Genomic DNA, 17,733 nt, shown 5'->3' on the forward strand with positions numbered 1-17,733 from the left:
CGAGCCGGCAGAATCCCGAGCAGCCCTCAGCGCGCGCGCGGCGGGGCGGCACCAGGCGCACAGCACTTGGTCCCGCCCCGCGGCGGGAACGTGGGATTGGCGCAGCCGTCAGCCAATCGCGCGGCAGCTCGTTCGGCACGCAAAGCTTCCGCAAGCTGGGCTGCGCTGGGGTTTGCCAGAGGCGTTCGGACGGACGGAGAAGCGATAGCAGCTGGACGGGTCTTGCTCTGTGCCGGCCGCCGGGAGCCGGGCGGCGGGTGAGTGGGCACGAACGGCCGCAGGGGTTGTGCTGCGCTAGTCCGTGATAGGGAATTGCTGGCGGGCCACGGTCAGCCAGAGGGGGAAGAGTGGGCTCTGGATGAGTCCGCGGCGCCCTGTCTGGAGGTGCTGGCCAAGTGCCCCCGGAGACTCGCTCCCAAGTGCTCTTCATCGGGTGCTAGTACTGACTGAATGTGCAACTCCAAGAAGGAAGGGGCGAGTGGCGGGAGCGTCGAGGGCGGTTTAAGCAGTGAGTTGTGCAGCGCTTCCACCGGCCGAGAGCTGAGGCTGCTGGGGAAGGCTGCCCAAGGGGGGGCGTGCGGGTTGCCGCCCTCTAGGCATCCGCGAGGGCCCAGCCCGAGAGGCTCTTCACTGTCATTGTTTGCCAGTCCTCCTTGGAAAGATGTTCTGAAACGGCGTAAGGTCAGTTGCACCACTTCCAGCGCAGATGTAAATTTTAAGGTACATTCGAGAATTTTTTCCCCATTCCGTGAAAAGTGGACAGACTGCCTTGAGTGGTGCAGCATGTTCCAAACCTAATATAGCATATGAAAATAACATGATACACGGAAGAAATATTTACGGGTAAGTTTGAGGCTTTTGCTTCATTCATCTTAATGGAAACCAACTATAATCACTGTGAACCTTCCATAGATTTTTTTTTTTTTTTTTTGGAGTGAAAAGGAGACTGTCCAGCAGAAACACTCAAGTGGGGTTATGAGAAATCCTCTCGCCAAGTCCTATGAATAGAAAATGTTTATATATTTTAAAATCAGAGCTGTTCCAGATACAATCTAGCACCACATTCCTACCTCCCCAACCCCCTGATTGGTTTCTACCCAAATAATAACTTTTTCAGGACAATTTTTTTTTTTAAAGAGATTGTTAGACCCAAGCAGACACCGTCATTAAAATAAATAGAAACTGTTACCTGTTCTTCCTTTGGTGTTTCTCTTTAGAGGGAAAGGGAAAAATTTTTAAAAAGAGAAGGCTAAAGTTTTAGGGAAGTAGATCAGAATTTAAATAAGCAACAACTGTTTTAGCCCAATTGTATCATGAAATTGAGACTCATACCTTAACCTTAACCCACCTAAAATTTCCACCTCATATGTCAACAGCAATTTTTCCCACATTCAGTATTCAAAGAATGATTTGAACTTTGACCACCCTTTATGAAACCAACATTGCATTATTAGGTGTAAGAATGGCTCTCCTAGCTGGGTCAGTTTTGTTTTTGTTTCTGTTTTGTTTTGGTTTTAATATTAGCTTTTTCTACTGGTAAATTTAACTCTTGGGTTTTCCTTGTGTTCTCATAATACAAGAAAGTGTAGGTTTTCCTGCCCATTATTTCAGTTACTAACATCAACATGCTAGAAGAGAAACTTTGGGGAAGAAGTTTTGCTGTTTATATTTTCAACGAGAGCCATAAAAATAATTACTGTTTTACCAGAAAGTAGGATGTTAAGATTTCTTTACTGTGCTTATCAGCTTCTGCAAGTAGCATCCTTTGAAGGTGTGTGTATTCTACTTCAGAATAATTAGGGGAGAAAATAATCCTAGTAATATTTATTTTATCATGTCAGAATTAGGACTATTTAAAGTTTCTAGTTATATCAGTATTGATTGATCTCATTGCTCTCCTGTACAGCAAACATGAATGTTGGAGTTGCCCACAGTGAGGTGAATCCAAATACCCGTGTTATGAACAGCCGGGGTATGTGGCTGACATATGCTTTGGGAGTTGGCTTGCTTCATATTGTCTTACTCAGTATTCCCTTCTTCAGTGTTCCTGTTGCTTGGACCTTAACCAATGTTATACATAATCTGGTAAGAATTGCACTTTATATTAAACACTTAAAAACTTAAGGTTAAGTAGTTGTCAAGGATTGGGAGAGGAAGAAAGAAGAGGTTATTATTTAATGGTACAGTGTTAGTTTTCAAGATGAAGTGTTCTGGGGGTGGATTGTGGTAGTAGTTGCATAACAATGTCATTGTACTTAAACCCTAAATTGTACACTTAAAAATGGTTAAGATGGTACATATTTTATTGTGTGTAGTTTAAAGATAATTTTTAAAGGTTTATGGTTAAGGTAGCATAGCACATGGAAGAAAACCACATGGCTTAGTTTTTTAAACAACTTTTATCAAGATGTGATTCACATAATATAAAATTCACCCATTTAAAAATATACAGTTTTGTTCATAGCTATGTACTTTTGAAGAATTCTAATCTGGGATAAAATCTCACATTTTATATGTAAATATTGGTTTCTTTCTCTAAGTACAATTTTTTTCTTCTGGGGCTTCCCTGTGGCACTGGTGCAGGGGTTTAAGTCACAGCACACCTATCACCAGCTACTGTGACCAATCCCCGGCCAGGGAACTAACCCACAAGGCACAGCAGACTTCTCCTGTCTTGCCTGCTGCTCTCCTCCGCAGTGTATTTCCCTAAATACACCTGTTGTGCTCCCATATCTGTCTCTCTGAATCGTCTCAAGCCACCCACTTTCTCCACCTCCCCTACCTCTGGCCTACACCCCAATTCTTGCATGCACAAATAAATAAAATGATAAAATCTTTAAAATAAAAAGAGATTTTTTTTTCTATTTTGTTTCTATAGAATGTAGAAAATAGGTCATTTTAGCAAAAATTACAAGACATTGTAATTCAAACTACTATAATATATTGGTTAGTGAAAATGTTTCAGAATTAATTACATTTTGTTGGTGTTAATTGGAAAGTTAATGAACTCCTGGTTAAATCTTTAACTCCTGGTTAAATCTTTCTAAATTGTTACCTTTCCTGCTTCAGTATAGAAATTTTGAACTGAATCATGTCTTATATCATTCAGGATCTTACAATGCCTTAGTTTCTTTATGATGGTTAATTGCTCTTCTATATTATATGGTAGCTTTACTACGTTTCAGAGGTTTGATTGACTCTTTTGATCTTACTATACAGCCCTGGAAATTGCCTGTTTAAAGAAAATCCTGAATGGTGACTTCTTGTATTTTACAGCTTATAAAATAGAATGAATTAAGAATTTTAATTGAATTCAGATTACATATTTATTTAAAGAAACAAAGAACTTAGAACAGTAAGCTAGAAAAGATATGAAAAAGATTTTTAAATTAATGTTATTTATTTTGTATCTCCTGGAAAGTATTTAAAGTTAACGGAAGAGAACAGAATGATGTGATGGTAGAAATAAAAAATGTCCATTTACTTCATTTTATGTGATAGACTTCATGCATTTTAAATAGTGACTTCTCTGAAATATTTGACACTAATCATACTCTTTTATTGAAACTCTTTTCCTTTGGCTTCCATGTTATCACTTTTTCCTAGATTTAGTTCTGATCTTTCCTTTTCTAGTTCCTCTTATACAGTTTTCCTTCTCTTCTCCTCTCTTAAGTACTGCTGTTTCCAAGACTTTTTACTTTATCCCTTATGTTCTAGTCTGTCTGTTATTAATCTTTCATATTTTTAGTTTTTATCTATAGAACAATGACATATACCTTTATGTAACCAAATCAAACAAACCAGTATGAATGAATTTATCTTATTCTTGATCTGTCCCTTGCCAGTCACTATATGTCCCTGTTTTATCCTAGTTAGTCTAAAGGTACCACTGTTTCCTTAGCGAGCCATACCAGACACCTGAATATCAAATGTAAAGTGAATAATATATCATTTAAACTGAGGCTATTTGGAGAGTAAAGGGAATGAATACTCTAGTAATAATTACTCTAAGAAATAAATGTAAATTAGGCCCACCCATGTGAATGAGGATATATGCTTACCTTAGTTTTAGGGTAACTTTCTTCCCTTTTATATTCTAATCCATTTAGCTAAAACCATGACTTTGTCAACATGATCACCACTAGCATTGTAGTAATTCATCCCCTCATTTGATTTCTCAGTTCTATTACTCCATATACCAAATGGTCTTCTTGATGTCCATATATTCTACTCTTTTCCACTCCAGCATGACAATGATTTTTTTTAATCTGTTCAAGTCACACTCTTTTTAGTTTTTCATTGGTTTCCCTTGCATTCATAGTAAAATTTAAATTCCTCGTGCATAGGAAACTCAATTGATAACAGTGCAGAGCAAGAGAGGAACTCATTCAGTTCCTCCAGTCCTTATCCACAAAGAAATTATGCTCTAACAATAACACAATTCATCGTGCTCTCACATTTTTTTACTTTGTTTAGGCATTTCTTCCACTATTTTAATATACCTCCCTCCTATCTGCTTACTTGGCTGTCTCCTACTTGTCAAGCAAAATTCTACTCAGGCTTCACCTGCTCTAAGAAATTCTAAAACTTTCATGCTGCATTCTTTGATTATCTAGTTATTGTAGTTTTATAATTAGTAGTGTATCTCTTGTTTTTGCATCTCTAAAGACTATTTAAATGTTCACTGAATAAATTAGTCCATATTGTCATACAATTTTTCTTCTCCACTAACACTTGTAATTAAATGCATCTCCTGTATTTTCAAGTTGATTGGCTAATTTTCAGACATGATACATTGCCAGGGAAGGACAAGTAATGGACAACATGTAGGAAAGCAAACTTCTGACTTAATAATTCAGCACACTAAACTAACTAGCCATAGATGTAGCAATTACATGACTCCAAATTTAAGTTTCTTTTGAAGGTAGACTACCGTAAGCCAATTAAAAGTGTGAAATACATACTGAACACTTTTAAATATGGTAAAATAAACATAATTGTTATCCCTGGTAGAAAATTACTGTCTTTGCCTTTCTGAACCATATGTTAGAAATTTACAGTAATTATTCTTTTTCAATGCTATAGTTTACTCCTAGAGAAAATTCGTAGCCTAGCTTTTAAAATTAATGAGAATTTTCATCATTTTCACTGAAGACAATAATAAAAAAATGTATGTTATATTGTAAACGCTTCAAAATATTTTGAAGGAAATGGCAAGAGAATTGTAGGGATACTTAACTTTTTTAGGCCATATACTTATGAGAATTTGAAAACAGCAATTTCTCCTAGTCTTCTCTAAAGTCTATCTGAACATAATTTCCTTGTGCTTACAGAATATACTTTTTGACTTAATCTTTCCTGATGTCTAGGACTTGCTGTCAACAGCATTTGTTCCTCAGGCTTTTAGGCTAAAGGGAAAACAAACATTATGCAAGCAATTCCAACACAATATATTGTGTTATAGTAAAATGTCTTTTCAATAAAATTTTATACAGCTATATAGATGGGTTAATTATTATTTACAAGAAACATTTCACCAAAGAGTTGTCATTTGAACTGAACCTTAAAGAATGGGGTAGTTGACAAGAAAGGCTTTTGCCTCAGCAAGAAACCTTTCCCTCCTCTGCATTTCCTAAGTACTCTGATTGTACCTTTGATAGCAGTTTCTGCCCTACATTCTAGTTGCTTAGGCATATCTTTTTTTTTTTTTTTTCCCCTTACCATCTCCTAGAAGAGTGAATTTTTTCAAAACTTGGGAGGGGGTGTCTTAGTCTACTCCATCTATATTATATATGTATGTATATGTGTGTGTATATAATCTGGGTTTTGTACATATTACTTAGTTTGTTGAATTAAATCCAAGTGAACAACAATTCATTCCTCTGTAGCTTAGAAGTTATTGTAGCCTGACAACTTTTGAATTGCCTAATGGGATAACTATGAAGTAGACTAAGCTTTGAAAAGAAGGACTCAACCTACTACAATAACAAACTCTTACAGCGACTAACTTCTGTTTCGTCACATTTCTTCAGATTTATTAAAAGTTGAAGTAGGTATAAAGGAAATCATGACTTCATGTGGGAAAACTGTTTCATGATAATATTTAGACTTTATTCTGCTACTAGAGCCTCAAACAGAGATTCTGTAATGTGTACTACCTGTCATTCTAAATAAGCACTGTAAGCTCAAGGAAACTAACTCTAGAATCTTGTCTTTTTCCTGGTTAGTCACAAAAGTAGATATTTAAGCATATCATAGGACAGAATGAATTTTAGTAACACTTTTTACTTTGATTAAAAAAAAAAAAACTAACTTCAGGGCCCTCCCTGGTGGTGCAGAGGGTCAAAGTGCAGCACTGCAAGCAAGCTGCAGTCGCTTTAGTGCGAGTTTTCCTAGGCTCTGAAGGTGATCCACATGGCAGACCTCTTTTGACCTGCCTGCTGACCCCCTCAGCAGTGTACTTCATTGATCTGCCTGTTCTGCTTCGCATTCTGTCTCTGGTGAATCCTGTCACATCCCTGTGCCTCTGGCCTGTACCCCAGTTCTGTATCAATCAATCAATCAATCAATCAATCAATCAATCAATCTACCTAACTTCAGAAGCAGTGTTATTGAGGAATAGTGTTGATTGATTTATTTAATCTTAAAAGGGTAGGTTTGTTAGAAAGGCACTACCTAGTCAGGCATGAGAGCTGCCACGATGGTGACATAAAGAGCCAATTGGGTTAGTTTTATGTATTATATCAAGCCATCTTTGTAGAAGGAACTATTGAGATGGAAACTGTCATAATAATAACTGTTTTCAAAGCCATTTTCCCTTTGATAGAGATGTTACTATTATTTTGTTTTTATTTATCAATGTATGTTTTATTATTTTAAAAGTATTACCAGATTTATTATAGCCTCTGGAAAAAAATTATGTATATGTTAGGGGAAAAAAAAACGTATTTCCTAATAGAAAAGGTGTTAGAAATTAATTTTAATGATACTAAACTACCTTTATATTACTTGTTAATTTTGAATCTAGTAAGAGATGAAAATAGGTTGTCTTTGGTCAAACTTTTACTGGTTTTCGCCAAACAATATTTATATGCCCCTGAAAACTTTTATTTTACTATGAAGAAACTGACCATAGCCATTCATAATAATATGAAAGTTTAAAGCATGAGCTGTTATGTGAAATTAAACTCACTCTCATTCTGGTACTATCTTAATGCTGATTGACTTAATTTTGCAATTTGCTGTTGATTTATACCCTCTTGCTTATTTTTCAGGGTATGTTTGTATTTTTGCATGCAGTAAAAGGAACACCATTTGAAACTCCTGACCAGGGTAAAGCAAGACTCCTAACTCATTGGGAACAACTGGACTATGGAGTCCAGTTTACTTCTTCACGGAAGTTTTTCACAATTTCTCCAATAATTCTGTAAGTGGCAGGAATTTTTAGGTGTAAGGAATTAGATAAAACTATTCTTCATTAGACTGAATTTGAATTAGTTGTAGAAAACCTCTTATCACTAAATAGCTATCTCAGAGAGAATGTAAGTAGAGGCAAAATTGTTAACAAAATAACACCTAGTAATAACCAGTTTTTATATGGAGATATTACATGCTCAACTATTGCCTAGACATCGTAGAATATACAGGTCAAATATCGATATATTCTATTTGTTCTTGACCTCAAGCAGCTTACAAGAAAATTCAACTATTGATCATATTCTAAATTCCACTGTTCAATTTAGTCTGCTTCAGTGTTCTAGGTTAGGGGCCGCCCTGGTGGCTATCACTGCTGTGCCTGAGTTCAGTCCCCAGCCACGGAGCTAACCCACCTGGTGCAGCAGATATCTCCTGCCTTGCCTGCTGTTCCCCCCAGCAAAATATTTCAGGCAATCCCCTGCTCTGCTCCTCACTCTGCCTCTGGTAAATCCTCTCACTCCCCACACCTCTGGCCTACACCCCATTTCTTCTATGCATGCATGCATAAATAAATAAATCTCTTAAAAAAATAAAATGATCTCAGAAAAATCGATAAAAGATATCTCAGAAAAAAATTTCATTGATAGAACTCCACTTGGGTGTATAAATTCTTGGGAGAGACATGGTTTCAAGAAAATAGAAGTTAAGCTTTTTCATTGTAGTACAGACCTGGGTCAATCACTCAATTAGCTTGGTTGACTATAAATAAAATTATAATCAATGGTCTCTAACTCAGTCTAATACTGTAGGTAATAAATGAGCTAATACCTTTCTGTAAAGCACCTAAACTTGTATCTAATATCTTAATTTGTTCCTCTTACCTGATATTAAGGGCTTTTAATAAATTGGTTCTCTCATTTTTCCTTATATGAATATTTGATCCCCACCCAACCCTCACCCAGTCAAGCTCTTTAGCATGTCCTGAATACTTAATATATTTCTATACCTTTAGCCAAACTATTTCTCCTACTTGAAATATCTTCTCCTTTTTTAATTCTTTTTTTTTTTTTTAAAGATTTTTTATTTATGCACACAAAACTGGGGTACAGGCCAGAGGTGAGAGGCTTCACCAGAGACAGAGTTGGGAGCAGAACAGGTAGATCAACAAAGTACACTGCTGAAGGGAGCAGTAGGTGGGTCAGTAGAGTTCTGCCGTACCATGTGGATCACTCCGGGGCCGGGATCCAATTCATGCTGAGGTGACTTTAGCTTCTTAGTGCTGTACTTTAACCTGCTGCACCACCAAAGAGCGCCTGTCTTACTCTTTTTTTAAGACTTAAATTCTGTTTTTTCAGTGAGGTCTCTTCCTCAAGCTCTTAACCTTCAATGATAATGTTCTGCTTTTAACTTCCAAGTAATTGTTGTATATCCTTCATTTTTGTCACTTTGAATTATTTCTCTGTTACAGTGTTTTATCACTGCAGGTTTATAAGTATCACAGATTTCTTTGATTCCCACCCTCAATACAGTTGTTTGGATATGTTTCATATTTACTTTAATTACATATGTTTTACATATATCTTAATCAAACCCTGTGCCATACAGCTTGTGTATAATATATTCATGATAGAATGAGTACAGTCTAGAGTAGCTGGAAAGATACTTGAAGGTATTTATAATTCCTAACCTGGGATGTAAAGTAGGACAATTTTTGATGTTTAGAAGAAGGGATTTTCAATTGAAAATAAACTGATCATAAAGTGGTAGGTTTCTTTATAACAATTTGAAGAAATTTTTAATTGTTAATCCATACAAAATTTATGTCAAAAGAAAATGATTGATATGACTTACTATAGATAAGTGTAATAACAAGAGTAATAATTATTCAAACAGCCCTACATTTTGATTTTAGCTTTACTACTTTCTAGTTTTGTGATGTTTGGCCATTTTCTTGAGAGCCTCAGTATCCTCATCTATAAAATATCTTAGAAGCCTGATTTACACTGAATTTTCAGTGATAGCAGGCACAAAAAAGGTCAACAACTTACTTATTATCACCATATTTCTAAAATAACTTTACCCTACAGGATGATTTCAAAAATATTAATTAAATCCCTTACATAACTGAAGAAACAGCATTAAAGCCATCTATTTAACATTGATACTTTTTAAGAGTGCTTTCACATTTTCTAATTGGTTGTCATTGGTCAGGTAGGTGAGACACAGAGTTATCCCAGATTTTTACATAAAGAAACAGACAAATGTAAGACCTTACTTCAGATCTTGCAGGTAGTTAAAGCCAAAAGCCCAGCTTAAACTCATCTTCTAGTTTCTAATACAGGTCTCTGTCTTGTGTACCCTTTGGCACGTGAACACTATACACTGATTTCCACCTGGTAATGATAAGGAGAAGCCATTCTAAGATTTATTATTTCCAACATACTAGATTATAAAACTAAAGTGATGATGGAAATCAAATGAGCTTACCAAATAGAAATTGCATCCTGTTCTGTTCAGTGAAGGAAATATAAAACCAGTTCTTAAATATGTGAGAGCAAGAAGAATTTAAAGTATAAATTGAGGAGTGAATGCTCTATACTTACAAAAAAACTTTGTGAAATTAAAAAATGAGAGATTGTGAATTAGAGGAAAGATTATTTCTCTATCTAGTTCTGAAAATAATGTAGGTAGCTCTCTGTAATGCCTTTGGTCATATCTGGAAATAGATGTTCTTTTCCAGCCATATTATACAAAATATTTATCTCCAATTATTAGACACAAGTCATAGTACTTACAGGGAAAGCTATTAAAATACATTCCTTTCTGCTCTAAAAATACAAATAAGACAAGTACCCACATACACACTAACTTCTTAGTTATGATCAATAAGATACCAATGTTTTAGTCTCCATATCTCCATTAGGATACTGTTATCATAGCCAGGTGATGTGTAGGCTCTCTGTTGTACCCTTAGTTAAAGCTAGGCATTCTGACTCAATGATTTATGGGCTTCAGCTTTGATGTAGGATGTCTTAGAATATACATATGCATTCAGTGATAGCAAAACAACTAATATTTTACAACCATGTCTTAGAAGTTTCCAGTTAAACTGGTCATAGGCTTGTTCAACTACAATATGGAAATGAGACCATCAAAGTACATTTAAGTATTTATTTTCATTCAAAGATACTAAGTTGTTGTATTGCACTAAAATTGTTTTCCAAAGCTTTATACCAGTAGTTCTTAACATTTGGATGAGTCACAAAACTCTCTGAGAAGACAATGGATATTTTGGATCTTAATCTTCAGAAACATACACATAGATACAAAACTACATCTGAAATTTCAGAGAGCTTATGAACCCATTTGAAGACCTGTTTAAAGGACGCTCAGTAGCAAATGTGTGCTATTCAGTGCACTTCACATATACATAAAAATGCTAAGTATGCATGTAGGCCTCCATTAAATACATTGTTAAATCCCAAATAAAATTATTTTAGAACCCCAAAGTAAAATGCCTTCTCTTGTTTTAGTGCTCAGAAATGGTTTGCTTTAGGTATTTATGTTTCAGTTGCCTTTTTGTATTTCAGAAGTATTGCACTTAGAAATCAGTAGTAGAATATTCCCTTTTTATGCTTGACTTTTCACATGTATTTTTAAATAATCAGTAATCTATACTTTAATAAAACATTTCTTTGGTGTAGATTGTTGTAAAAGCTCTCTAAATTCAGTCATTTTTAATTTTTTAACTATCAGTAATTTCATTTTTAGATATTATATATATTCTTTTATTTCTGCAGATATTTTCTGGCAAGTTTCTATACGAAATATGATCCAACTCACTTCATCCTAAACACCGCTTCTCTCCTGAGTGTGCTAATTCCCAAAATGCCACAGCTACATGGTGTTCGGATCTTTGGAATTAATAAGTATTGAGATTTTTTGAAGCTAAAAAAAAATATTTTCCGCTACTGAGTTTCCTATGAGGAAGAAGTGGTTAGTAAACTGCACTATTTCTATGATAATGTGAAAATGAGGTATTTACATTGGAGGACCAACTGTTAGTTCTTCATATGCTGTTTTGAAGTGCATAGTTTTACTAAAAGATGCCTCTGTTTAATGCATCTAGTATATTTCTGAAGAGAGGCTTTATAGGTAACCTTGCTGGGCAGGCCCAGCTTATAAGTTAAATGACTATAGAGTAAGGGTGTAATAGATAAATCCAAGCCAAGTAAGATTTGTAAGAAATTAGGACCAGCTTAGCTTATAGTTGAATAGGTATTATGTTAGGAGGAGAAAATTTCCAATCATTAAGTCATGGTCACTTTTAACAGACTTGCATATAAACCAAAATCATCTCTTTACAAGTTTATTATTATACATTGTTTTTTTATTACCATACATATTCCTCTGTGTTACATAGGAGGATATATACAAGCCAGTTTCTATCTTATGAGTGTGCTTTTAGGTGGCTCAACATTGTGTGTTGATAGATGAGGTCATTTTTATATTAAGTTACTGAATTGAGGATGGTCTACCTTTATGACTGATAGATGATAGAAAATAGGTATATAATGGCTTCTCAGTCAGTCTTCTAATTTTGGAACAAAATGGGGTTTTTTCTGCCTTTACAGATACATGGCTGCTAAACCAAATAAGGGAATAATTTATTTCACACAGTTAAATTGTGTAATAATTTAAAGAGCTCTGCTTAGCTGGTTGAGCAACCTAAATGTTAAAGTTTGCCATTCATAGAAAAAGAAATATAAAATGGACAACTATATAGCCAGCCTTTGGTCTGGCAGAAATTATTTCTCTATCAATAGTACCTAAGAAAATAGTGAAGTCTTTTTTTGCAAGCCTGCAGTAAAAGGTAACATTGGTTTTTCTTAGTATTCCTGTTCTCAGCCTTCCTATTTTGCCCATTAACATTTTCAATACATGAGTTTTATTGAGTAACTTAAAATGGTAACCATTTTCAAAGCAGCAACAATATTGAATTCTTGTGACTTAGAGAAGCTTCTTATAATTGCTGATATTAATTGCAAGAAATGATCTGTATACTATTAATGTTTACTACTGTTTACTAAGAAGTAAACATGTCAAACAAGCAAAGTTCTGATATGGAATAAAATTGAAAACATTTGTAAACAAAACTGAGTGAAGAGTTATAGACAAACTTAAAAATCAACTTGTTTCAATAAACTGACTTTTGGGGTACTGATCATTGTTTTATATTTCAAAAGTATTGCATTTAGAAATCAGTTGTATGATAATACCTTTGTACGTTTGTCTTTTCCATGTATTTTTAAATAACCAGTAATCTATACTTGAATAAAATTTTTCTTGGTCTAAGTTTATTGTAAAAGCTCTTTAACTTCAGTCACCAAAGAAACACTTTGCAAATTTTTTGGGTAGTGAGAAGATTCACCAATGACAGACTGGGGAACAGAACAGGCAGATCCACTGAAATACACTTCTGAGGGGAGCAGTGGGCAAGACAGGAGAGGTCTGCTGCGCCATGTGAGTCAGCACCCTGGCTAAGGGGATCAGACTCATGCCACAGTATCTGGTAATAGCTTGATAGTGCTGAGACTTTAACTCCTGTGCAGTCATGGAGAACCCCCAAAAGGCTTTTTTTTTTCCTACACAGATTTAGAGATGGAAATTTGCCAGAGTCAGATCTTACGCTGTTTTTCTCCACCTTTACTTTAAATGTTTTAAAGATAATTATTCAACAGATATTTGAAGGCTTACTCTGTTAACATGTATTGTTTTAGATACTGTGGGTAGTTTGTAAACAAGACAAACCAAATCCTTTCCCACGGGTGCTTATATTCAAGTTGAGGAATAGAAAATAAATGAATAAGCAAATATATATTTCATGTAGTGATACAGGCTAAAAACAAAACAATGAATTTAAGCAGGTGAATACTGGGCAGCCTAGTCAGAAAGTTTTAACCCTAAAGATCTGAACTTCAGTGACATTTGGAACTAGATCTTACTAATTTAAAGGAGCAAGAAAATGATCTGGAGAAAGACTTTCCCAATAAAGATAATGCCACATTAAGGGTCTAGGTCGGAAAAGAGAGTGGCAAGTTTGGAGAAAAACAACGTAGCCACTAGGGCAAGAAAGGAGTAATAAAAGGAAGATGAGAAAGGTAGCCAATGAGGGTCAGGGAAGCAGGGGCCAGATCACTTAGGGCTTGATGGTCCAAGGAACAGATTTTGTTCTAAGCTTGACAAAACCACTGACAAGATTTATACAGGAAATTAAAGGTATCTGACTTGTTTCCAAAAAATAACTGATAATCAACACAAGATAATAAGAAGCAGGAAGAATGGGAAGCTACTACAGTTAAGCAGTAACTTGGATTAGGGAAATAATGAAGTAGTCAGATTGGGAGTATACTTTAAAAATACAGCTCACAAAATGAATGTGTTGAATGAGATATTGAGAAGAAATTTCCACATATTAAACCAGTGATTAATATTTTTAATTTTAACTGTAGAGACCCAACTTGTTAGATTTTAGCCTACCAAATTGAATCTTTTAAAAAGATTGATTTGGGGCCCTCTCTGGTGGCGCAGTGGGTTAAAGCACTGCAATATGAAGCTCTCACAAGCCACTGCCACACGAGTTTGATCCCCTGCCAGGGAGCTGACCCACATGGTATGGTGGACCTCTCGACCCACCTGCTGCTCCCCTCAGCAGAGCACTTTGTCAGTCTGCCTGTTCTGCTCCCCACTCTGTCTCTGGTGAATCCTTTCACCCACCACACCTCTGAGGTACTGAACTGTACCCCAGTTCAGTAAGCTTAAATAAATTTAAAATAAAAAGATTTATTTATATAGCATACAGGAACTGGGGTACAGATCAGAGATGTGGGGGGTGAGAGGATTCACCAGAAATACAGTAGGGAATAGAATAGGCAAATTGACTAAAGTACACTGGTGAGGGGAGCAGCAGGCAAGACCAGAGACGTCTGCTGGGCCACATGGGTCACCTCCCTGGCCAGGGATAAAACTCAGGTTGCAGTAGCCACCGATAGCTTCATAGTGCTGTGCTTTACCCTTGTGCCACCAGGGAGGCCCCTCAAATTGAATCTTTTAATGAAATACTATACTTCCTTTATTATATCTACTGGGTTAAATTGTCACCTGTAAATTCAAGGCCAAAATACCCTTGTGAATCCTGAAGAAAACATGAAGGAACCCAATAAACCATTGCAATTTAATCTTTTTAACAGAAAAGATAGAAAAGTAACTTCCCAAAACAATCACCTGGATATTACATGTTGATGCAGGAAATGTTGAACAGGTTTTGTACTAGGAAAACAGTTCTTAGTAAGATGCTCTAAAAAGTTTGGAGTACCAGTAGGCAAGGCAGAAAGGAAAACAGGTATATTCTTAATGTTAAGAAAAAAAAAATAGCAAGCTGTCTCAGACTTTTACATTCTCATTTTAATTTCATTTAAACTTGATGCAACAGGTAATTATAAAGGGTTTAAATTTCTTCATTTGAGAATTAAAAACAGCAAATTTAGAATACAGTATTTTGGGCTGCAGTCACAGTTCCAACTGTATTGGCTGATATTTTATCTCTTAAATTGTGTTGTGTTGACCAAAGTAGATTATGTAATTCTTGACACTCATAATCTGACATATTTCATAATTAAAAAGTATTTTAGAAAAAAATACATCAGTATTTTATGTTCGGGGTAGTAATGTGAATTTCTTCCATTCTTGACCCTGATAATAAGTGGTAGTTACAGAAATAACCAATAGCTCTGAAGTTCTATATAATTTTATGTTTAGCAAGTAACCAAACTTTCATTCTGTCCTTGTACTATAACTGCTTAATTATGTTGATAATTTATGTTGACAAAACTATTCTCCTCAAATACAAGAACCATAGTAAAGAAATTACATTGACGCTCTAGAATGAACTCTCTTTAAAATACCGAGCCTTTCTGATAGTGCAAGGGATTACATTTCAGCACTATGAAGCTACCAGCAGCCACTGCAGCATGAGTTGTATCCCATGCAGAATACCTCTCATCTCTCACCCGCTGCCCCCCTCAGCAGTATATTTCAGTTTTTCTGCTGTGTTTCCCACTCTGTCTCTGGTGAATCCTCTCACCTCCCACACCTCTGGCCTACACCCTAGCTCTTGAATGCATAAATAAATCTTTTAAAAATATGATCATATTATGTATATAAATTTTTGTACTTCTGAATTACGTACTTACAAATTTCTGACACTTTTCTGTAAAACTTACAGATTTTCCAAAAATAATTGGACCACATTGTCAAGCATAAGCACTGCAATATTTCTTCATGTTATAAATTTTCTATGTAGGAACAGAGAAACCAGGTGATTATTGGTTATCACCTAGGAAAATGAGAGCAGCTACCATCTGAACATCTGATACAGTTATCCTACGTTGAAACATGTGTCCCTCCTATGAACTATGAAGCCATACTCCATGACACTTAATAATCAAAGGGAGTAATCAAAGCAACAAGAGATACATATCTTCCTTACCTCGCAAAACACACATGGACCCCATATTTGAAAAATAAGATCATCTTGAGTGTTGCTATGCCTCAAAAGTTTAAAAAAATTTTATATGATCAAACAATTCCACTTCTGGGTATTTCCAAATAGGGATTTGAAAAAAATATTTGTACACACAAGTTCATATCAGCATAATTCATAGTAGTTAAAATGTAGAAGCAACCAGTGTCTATTAACAGATCTGAAGGATAAACAGTATATGGTATACACAAAGTCATATTCAACTTTAAAAGAAAGGAGAATCTGCAGTGTGCTATAATATTAGATGAACACTGAAGACATCTATGGTAAGTGAAATAAGCCAGTCCCTCAGGAACAAATACTTTGTTGTTCTCTAAGATACCAAGGTTAGTTATACTAGTCAAAACAAAGATTAGTAGTTTGCCAGAGGGTGAGGAAAGAGAAATTGAGAGTATTTAATGGATTCAAAGATTCACCTGAGGAAGGAGAAAAACATGAAGGTAGTGATGGTTGCACAACATGAATGTACTTAATGTTATTGAAAGGTGTATACCGAAAAATGGCTACAATGCTTAGTATTCTTACAAATTTTACTACATTAAATTTGCAAATCATAATGGGTTAGCAAGTAAAATAAAAGCAAAATATCTTCCAAACATGAAGCCTGATTAACAGTATTACCATTAATGAAAGAATATTCCACATCCAAGTTGATATTTACGAGCAAAGAAATTTAAAAAGAGAACTGCAAAATTATTTTAGCACAATCCAACCCATTAAGAGTACAAGAAAGATACAGATTTGGTAACTAGCCTACCTCCATTGTATTTCTCTTAATACATCAGTATAATTTTTGCATAGCAGTTCCTTAGCAATTTGTGTGACTCGGCACCTAGGAGTCCAGTCATTTCCAGTTCTGACAAACCAATTTCAAGCCTATAAAGACATAGAAGTTGAGACCCATTAATCACTGTAAGGTCTTACCAGACTGTAGGTGCATCTGTGGCAAGCAATTTGCCTTCTTCAAGCAACTTCCCTCTCGATGCTCAACCCTCTCTCAATTTCCAAAATGCTGTATTGTAATTGACTTTTTAAAAAGACTTTCTTCCTTGAGGACAGTCCTATTATTCTTAATAGTTTTTAGCTCAAAGGAACGAAATCAGTAAATAAATGCTAAATGAAAATAAAATTATATTTAGAGAAGCATAACTAGAGAATGAGTATTCTGAAAATTCTGTATATAATTTTCCTCTATAATTTGCAAAGGGAAAGTCAGGCAATAACAGACAAAAAATAAGCATATTTACATTCAGTTAAAACATCTAATCAACGTTTAGTTACAGTAGGCCACATTTTGTTGAGAAAGCCCATGAGTGGCACCCTAACACTATCACACTATCAGGACTTCTCTTGAAGCCCAACAGAGAAGAAAGTTTTGGGGGGTAAATCTATTCAAACAAACCAATAAAACTGGGGGTGGGGGGGTGGGGTGAAAAGGGAGGCTAAAGGAAGTGCAAGGAGTACTATAATGACGTTTGCCTACATAGGAAACAAAGATCACATAATGCAATATGAAAATAATATACTACTTTTTAAGGTATGATGTTATTTACCACTGCCTCTTTTTAACAAGAAACCCACTCAGCACCACCCCTTTCATTCCATGTGAAGAAGTGTGAGTAAAATTTTAGATTGACCTTAAGTGGTTCAGTTATCTCGCGAAACACTTCAAGATCATGGGGAGGTCTTTAGTTTCTACTCTTGTGAAAATATTA

The 17,733-nt window shown here is 35.5% G+C and overlaps 1 protein-coding gene across 1 annotated transcript; it reads left to right on the top strand.

Annotated features, from left to right (window-relative positions):
* Positions 1–161: 161 nt before the first annotated feature.
* On the top strand, positions 162–11,814 carry ORMDL1 (ORMDL sphingolipid biosynthesis regulator 1). The gene is made up of 4 exons (XM_012724899.1): positions 162–257; positions 1,907–2,085; positions 7,275–7,426; positions 11,217–11,814. Exons 2-4 carry the CDS (start codon positions 1,912–1,914, stop codon positions 11,350–11,352), a joined length of 462 nt encoding a protein of 153 aa, XP_012580353.1. The 5' UTR covers positions 162–257; positions 1,907–1,911; the 3' UTR covers positions 11,353–11,814.
* Positions 11,815–17,733: the final 5,919 nt, after the last annotated feature.

The sequence above is a fragment of the Condylura cristata genome, unplaced genomic scaffold (assembly GCF_000260355.1).
Source record: "Condylura cristata isolate star-nosed mole 26May11 unplaced genomic scaffold, ConCri1.0 scaffold00002, whole genome shotgun sequence".
Taxonomy (NCBI): domain Eukaryota; kingdom Metazoa; phylum Chordata; class Mammalia; order Eulipotyphla; family Talpidae; genus Condylura; species Condylura cristata.